General features: G+C 44.0%; 1 protein-coding gene across 5 annotated transcripts in view; it reads right to left on the bottom strand.

The window, feature by feature from the left end:
• LOC139555929 (serine/threonine-protein kinase Sgk1-like) overlaps window positions 1-5,000 on the bottom strand; it is a 27,609-nt gene that overhangs the window by 7,597 nt on the left and 15,012 nt on the right. For 2 of the 5 annotated variants that reach the window (XM_071369321.1, XM_071369320.1), the window contains exons 2-6: window positions 1,967-2,045; window positions 1,405-1,483; window positions 861-1,049; window positions 492-623; window positions 1-46 (exon numbers count right to left, since the gene is read on the bottom strand). The exon at window positions 1-46 is cut by the window's left edge and continues 191 nt beyond it. In XM_071369321.1, coding sequence (XP_071225422.1) covers window positions 1-46; window positions 492-623; window positions 861-1,049; window positions 1,405-1,483; window positions 1,967-2,045 — 525 coding nt within the window. Of the gene's footprint in view, window positions 47-491; window positions 624-860; window positions 1,050-1,404; window positions 1,484-1,966; window positions 2,046-2,575; window positions 2,740-3,454; window positions 3,679-4,534; window positions 4,742-5,000 lie in introns of those variants that run through there. The other 3 variants (XM_071369322.1, XM_071369323.1, XM_071369324.1) reach the window with 3 other exon arrangements.

The following is a 5,000-nucleotide window of genomic DNA, read 5'->3' as shown; positions in this document are numbered from 1 at the left end:
CCCGGGGCTCTAAGAAACGCCGCTCTCTCTGGAGATGGTAGAACAACTAGAGGAGAGAGAGACAGAAGGGTTCACATGTGATGAGGTGTGCACATACAGAGCTTCCATGCTGCATCCACAGTATCATAGAAAATATCCCCTCTTGAGGAAGACAGGAGAGAGAGGAGAGAGGGGGGGAGAGAGAGTGGGGAGGAGAGAGGGGGGGGGGGGGGGTGGAGAGGGGAGAGAGGGGGGAGAGGTGGGGGGAGAGAGAGAGGGGGGGGGGGGAGGGGAGGAGAGAGGGGGGGGGGGGGGTGAGCTTCCTGAAGAGACCATATTTTATAATGTCCTCCCTCCTCTAACAATCACAGGAAATAAGTCCCATTACACAGGCACACACACTCTCACTCTCTCTCCCTTTCTCCCTCACTCTCCTCTGTTAATGTAGTCCAGCACAAAGTAGAGTTTGATCCTCCCTCCCTCCCTCCCTCCATATCAGTGTGTCTCCTCACCTCTCCTCCGTTAATGTAGTCCAGTACAAAGTATAGTTTGTCAGCGGTCTGGAAGGAGTAGTGTAGTCCCACTAGGAAGGGGTGTTTAATGTTCTTCAACAGGACGTTCCTCTCTGACATGATGTGCTTCTCCTGGAGGTCAACAAAGGGTAAGGGTTAGAGGTTAGAGGTCATGGTGTCTGTCTGTCTGTCTGTCTGTCTGTCTGTCTGTCTGTCTGTGTGCGTGTATGTGTGTGTGAGGGTGTGTGTGTGCATATGTGTCTAGGTGTATGTGTGTGTATGCGTATGCGTATGTGTGTGTGTGTGTGTGTGTGTGTGTGTGTGTGTGTGTGTGTGTGTGTGTGTGTGTGTGTGTGTGTGTCCACGTACCTCTTTCTTCTTCAGGATGGCCTTCTTCTGCAGCACCTTAACAGCGTAGAACTGGTCGTCTGTTCGGTGCCTGGCTAGGAGGACCTTCCCGAAACTGCCCTTCCCTATCACCTTCAGGAAGTGGAAGTCACTGGGCTTGGCTGTGGGGTTGGAGGACGGGCCCAGGTTCATCTGCTGGGAGGGACTGGGCTGTAGAGGAGGTTACAGATATCATATGTAAATAGACACAACAGTAGTATTGGACTATGTGATGCGACAGATGACATTTTAAACATACCGTCTGTATACAAATGCAGTAGACACTGAGTTACAAGGTAAACACAGCAGAATGTAACACTGCACACACACGTCGACATACACACAGGACACACACACACGTCGACATACGCACAGGACACACACACGTCAACACACACACACAGGACACCAGCAAACAAACATGCATATAGGTCTATGTTTCCAAATCAAGATTTTGTATATTATATAATGTGGGACTGTACATGTACACAATGTACACACAGTTAAAACACACATTTGTACTTACAGGAGGAGATGGGTTTGCGTTCATTAGCTCAGCCTCCTGTTGTTGGGGAGCCAAGTTGACAATGGACTGAACCTCAGGACTGGAGAGAGAGAGAGAAAGGGAGAAAGGAGAGAGAGAGAGCAAGAGAAAGAGAGAGAGAGAGAGAGAGAGAGAGAGAGAGAGAGAGAGAGAGAGAGAGAGAGAGAGAGAGAGAGAGAGAGAGAGAGAGAGAATTTAGATATAGCCTTATTCAATATACAATTCTAATGAAAATCCTTAATTAAGCAAAACAGATACAAATATGGAACAAATATGAATAAATCATCAGGCATGAGGGTCAATGAATTACATGATCATTATATTACATTACACTGTAGTTACATGATCATTATATTACATTACACTGTAGTTACATGATCATTATATTACATTACACTGTAGTTACATGATCATTATATTACATTACACTGTAGTTACATGATCATTATATTACATTACACTGTAGTTACATGATCATTATATTACATTACACTGTAGTTATATAGCTTTCCATTTGTCTTTGAGTCAGGTCATAGTGACTCACTGTTTGCAGGTGTAGGAGTTACTAGTGGCCAGCCTCTGGATAAAGTCATTCAGTCCCATTCTTCTCTGTTTCATAAAAGCTGCAAAAAAGAACACCAAAAGAGAAGGGGAAAACATGAACAAGGTGGAAAACCCACAGTAAAAGATGGAAAACCCACAGTAAAAGATGGAAAACCAACAGTAAAAGGTGGAAAACCCACAGTAAAAGATGGAAAACCCACAGTAAAAGGTGTAAAACCTACAGTAAAAGGTGTAAAACCCACAGTAAAAGGTGTAAAACCCACAGTAAAAGGTGTAAAACCCACAGTAAAAGATGGAAAACCCACAGTAAAAGATGGAAAACCCACAGTAAAAGGTGTAAAACCCACAGTAAAAGATGGAAACCCCACAGTAAAAGGTGTAAAACCCACAGTAAAAGTGTAAAACCCACAGTAAAAGATGGAAAACCCACAGTAAAAGGTGTAAAACCCACAGTAAAAGTGTAAAACCCACAGTAAAAGATGGAAAACCCACAGTAAAAGATGGAACACCCACAGTAAAAGATGGAAAACCCACAGTAAAAGGTGTAAAACCCACAGTAAAATATATTCTCTCTCTCTGGTAATCCTACCAGTGAGTAAAGCTCCTAGTCCTCCTGGTTTGGAATAGGTCATCAACAAAGACCAGTCTCTCTCTCTTATTATTGTCATGGTTACAGGCTATAATCTGTCTGTTAAAGTCCTGCTCTGTGGTAGTTCAGAGCGCTACTGTACTGGAAGGGCTTTGTGTTGGACTACTTCTATAGCACAGGAAAGAGAGGAGGGACCCCGCAAGGACGCGTCCTGACGTCGAGCCCCACCAGGTGGGCGTTGTTCGAGTGTCATGCCGCGTTAACGTGCCAGTCGGGAAATAGACAACTCGAAAATGTTATACTTTGCTGATTCGTTGGAACGTGTCACCTGTTTAACTACAATCAGTTAAGCAAGTCTGACATTTCAGAGTTTCCTAGTTCCGACTGGCACATGAATGAGGCATTAAACATGCGTTTTTAGCGCGGTAGACGGTGACGTGGTTCAGCTACGAGGCGTTTGCGCTCAAACGGACGGTCGATATCTACCGTGCCCCAAGGTCGGCATATAGGCATGAGAGTACAGCGTAAAAAAATAATGAGGAGGAAAAAGTCCTACGTCCATAGCCAGCTGAAAGAACTATGTACGATTGTGCAACTTGCAAACAAGAGTTGCAGGAATTTTCCAAGGCACCGGCATCAGCTGTGCAACACGTTCAGATATTTCAATGGTCATTGTAGACAGAGAGTAAACAATGTATTTAGGGTTAATATAAAACCAAACAGATATATTCTAATGCCATACAAATGTGCTGCCAAATACAACTAACTTTATTTTAACTTAATGAAAAATATCCTTACACCACGATAACATAGCCTACAGTAACCTGGTACGGTAAACAAATTAAAGTAGATAGCGTACACATTACACCACAGACTTACCTCTGTGTTAAGTGTGAATAATTAAAAGTGTCTCTGGACACAGCGGGGAAACGCAAGAGACAGAATGACCAATGAGGAACCTGTAGCCTGTACCGTGGAGCTGCCCGGTGTATCAGTCCTTCTGGTCATATCAACTTCACTCTCTGGACAATTCTTAATTAAACGTCGATAAAAGTGCATCCCGGTGACGCATGTTCCCTGATATAGCCTACAAAAGACTAGAGAGGAGCGGCGCTAGCGGAATGGGGTGGGAGGGGAGGGGGGGGGGGGGGGGGATTGAGCGGCCAGATGCCAAGAAAAGCCGCTGGAAAAATACAAGCTGAAGGGTAGCTCTCCTACATTCAGATCACGAACCCAACGGGAAAGGGCAAAGAAGGAGAAGAAAAAAACCCGTTGGGTGTCAAAATAAAAAGGACATTGATTGTTCTAGGTCTTAAGCACAACGAGCCCGGCCTCAAGCACAAAACACCAACATTGTGATGCTATAACAACTGACTAATGAAATGTAATGAACCGTTCTTTGTTTTGAGGAGGGACACAGAGTGCTATGGACATTTACATAACGGAATATTTCCAACGGTGGCTTTCGGTCTCAGTTTGGGAAGGTTACATAAGGACTTGATCTCGTATCTCGCCTAAATCATTTACTTTCCTCGGTCATGTCTTCAATTCTAGGCCAGGGCAGAGCCACAGAAAGTTTATCCTTCAGATTAAAGCTAAAAAAAAAATGTAATTTGGTGACATTGAAGAGACAATATCACTCAACTGGAATAGATGTCCTGCTACCTTTGTCTAACAGCTGCACATATTCAACACGCATCTTTTAAAAATAGATTCTCGGGTCAGAAGTATTCGATGAATCCCCCCAATCAATCGATGTTCATGTTAATACCCAAGTTAGTAAAACAATAGTGGATCCAGGAAAGAGATATAGCACAGTCATAGCAACAGCAACACTATCCCAGATGTTAGCAGAAACGTTCCGCGGAAAAAAGTGAATTAGGCTTTTAATTAAGATCCATCGGTAGTCTTTATCAATACACCCCAAAGCAATCAATCAAATCACTTTTCGACACCAACCTTTTAGTTCAGTAGTGGTCCTCATCTTATCATGTTACCTATTTCCCTCAGAGCAGATCAGAGCCACGGACTGGCTCAACGAGTAGAGGTGGGAAAGAAGGAAACTTTTCAGAGCGTCGAGAGCGTCGAGAGCGGAGCCTCGGCAGCACATATAACACCTCTTATCAGCTCAACATTATTTAACATGGATAACAAACGGTGTTAAAACCGGGTCACCGTAGCCCAAAACCCCGACAGATGGCGATATTGAGTTGTGTCATCTTACCATCCCAAAGGGAATGTACACAGAGACACTGGTGTCCTCCGTGGACGGTTCCTACATAAAACATTCTCCGTTCAGGCTACAAAGGCGTTGATTTACATATTTATTTATTATTATTTATTTTTTAATCCCAGTCCCCGCAGGAGGCCTTTTGCCTTTTGGTAGGCCGTCATTGTAAATAAGCATTTGTTCTTAAATCAAATC

Source organism: Salvelinus alpinus, chromosome 27 (assembly GCF_045679555.1).
Source record: "Salvelinus alpinus chromosome 27, SLU_Salpinus.1, whole genome shotgun sequence".
Taxonomy (NCBI): Eukaryota; Metazoa; Chordata; class Actinopteri; order Salmoniformes; family Salmonidae; genus Salvelinus; species Salvelinus alpinus.
The sequence above is the reverse complement of the archived record's forward strand: the minus strand, read 5'-3'. Positions and strand labels throughout refer to the sequence as shown.